The 1,779-nt window shown below is 37.7% G+C and overlaps 1 protein-coding gene across 1 annotated transcript; it reads left to right on the plus strand.

Moving 5' to 3' along the window:
- The first annotated feature begins 909 nt into the window (after positions 1 to 909).
- Positions 910 to 1,428, plus strand: LOC111615771 (protein ABHD11-like). Its single transcript, XM_023357210.1, has 2 exons — positions 910 to 1,093; positions 1,169 to 1,428. The coding sequence occupies exons 1-2, from the start codon at positions 930 to 932 to the stop codon at positions 1,314 to 1,316; spliced, it is 312 nt and encodes a 103-aa protein (XP_023212978.1). The 5' UTR covers positions 910 to 929; the 3' UTR covers positions 1,317 to 1,428.
- Positions 1,429 to 1,779: the final 351 nt, after the last annotated feature.

The following is a 1,779-nucleotide window of genomic DNA, read 5'->3' on the forward strand; positions in this document are numbered from 1 at the left end:
CGAATGCTCGTTTAAACGCGCGCCATCTATCGTAGGATAAATGTACTTCGTGGGGGTGTATTAAAAAACTTTCCAAAAGTTTTATGGCAATCGTACTATGCCACAAACCTTCGCCGGAGTATATTAAACAACTTCCCAAAGTTTCACGGCAATCAAATAAACGGTGTGGTAATGCATAAAGGACAGACAGACACACACACACACATTCATTTTTATATATATAGATTATTATAAAATAGTAAAAGAGCTTAATTTTGAGAGTAATTCTAAGGGTTTTATAAAAAAATGTAAATGCTAATAAGGTGTAAAACTTCATTTAAGTCCGACACACAATCCCCCCCTCTATCTCCCCATTCCCTCGACCTTTAATACCAAAATTTAATAGCATTAATCCTCTAACACACAAATCTCCCTGCAAAATTTCAGGAATTTTTCACAAAAGAGGCGGAAGTTATTAAGCTTCAAGAAAATTGTGCCCACATACACACTATCATCCGTACACACAGAAAAAATCTCCATTTTTTTCTCTCTTTCTCGACGTTTGAAGGTTCCCTGAGTTCAAAAATGTAAAAATCTTGGAGGGTCATTTTTGATCGTTCTCCGTACTGTCACTCTGTTATATATAAAACACCCGGGAAAGTAAAAATATATTTTGAAAGATGTGTGTGCCCACCAGTAGCCAAGCGGTCTTCGTACCCTGAACACTGGGAGTTCGGTCGTGGGTTCGCGCCTGGCTCGGACTGGCTGGCCACGTGGAGTTTTCCGGGTTTTCTCCACGTCTGTAACGCCTAAAAAGGGGCCAGTTTCCATAGAAAATACCTCTCGGAACGCATCCCCCTAGAAAGATCGCCCAAGCCATAACTTAACAAACAAACGGAAAGATGTCTAATTTTCTTTATTTTTAGATTTCAAGTTTAAGAAAAATCATCATGTCGAATCTGATACAAGTTGACAACCAATTGAAATTGAAAGCAAATATCGATATTATAGTAACAGAAATAGGCAAGAAGAAGTCCATCAGGAAGAGATACCCTCTGAGAGGATTTTATGGAAACGACACCCTTTTGATATATGGATCTTCCGATTACGTTTTGTAAGTAATTTCAATATGTGTTGGCTTTTGCTGTTTTTTTTGTAACAAGTTACTTGATTGTAACATTATTTCCAGGGAAACGGACATCGAAGATATGAAGAAAATGTTTCCAAAACTGCAAGTCGTTCATATGAAAGAATGCAGTCATTGGATTCATATGGACAAACCGGACGAACTGATGCAAATTATCGTGCAACATCTCTCGAAGAATTGTTCTTCCTAGACAATGCATGCTGTAATTTTTGATACATTGTAAAAGTATAGAAAACTTTGTTACATAGTATGTACTTAAGAGAATTTTGTTCTGCGTGCTCATTACTTGGTTTTGTAAAGGGTGACACTTGCACTCAAAAGAGTTCTAGGTCTATACTTTAAGTGCAAAAATAAATCGAACTTTTAATATAACTTTCATAAGTCAAGATTAAAATTCACAGACTACTTCTGAAGTACAGCCGATATTTTTCTACTGTTTCTGTCTGTGTTCAATAAGATCTTTTAGCAAGTCGATTATGGGTTAGCTAGATCCAGAACGGGGGTCGAATGAGGAGGGACGTGGCCCGATATTTCCGGATGGACCTCCCGAATATTTCCTGAAGTTTTTCGACTCGTTTAGATTTGATTCCGGATTCACAGAGTGGCAAGAATGACATTTTAACCGGTCGGCTATCCGGTTTTCTGTAGTTGAT

This window comes from Centruroides sculpturatus, unplaced genomic scaffold (assembly GCF_000671375.1).
Source record: "Centruroides sculpturatus isolate CEXI.00-Female unplaced genomic scaffold, Cexi_2.0 scaffold2484, whole genome shotgun sequence".
Taxonomy (NCBI): domain Eukaryota; kingdom Metazoa; phylum Arthropoda; class Arachnida; order Scorpiones; family Buthidae; genus Centruroides; species Centruroides sculpturatus.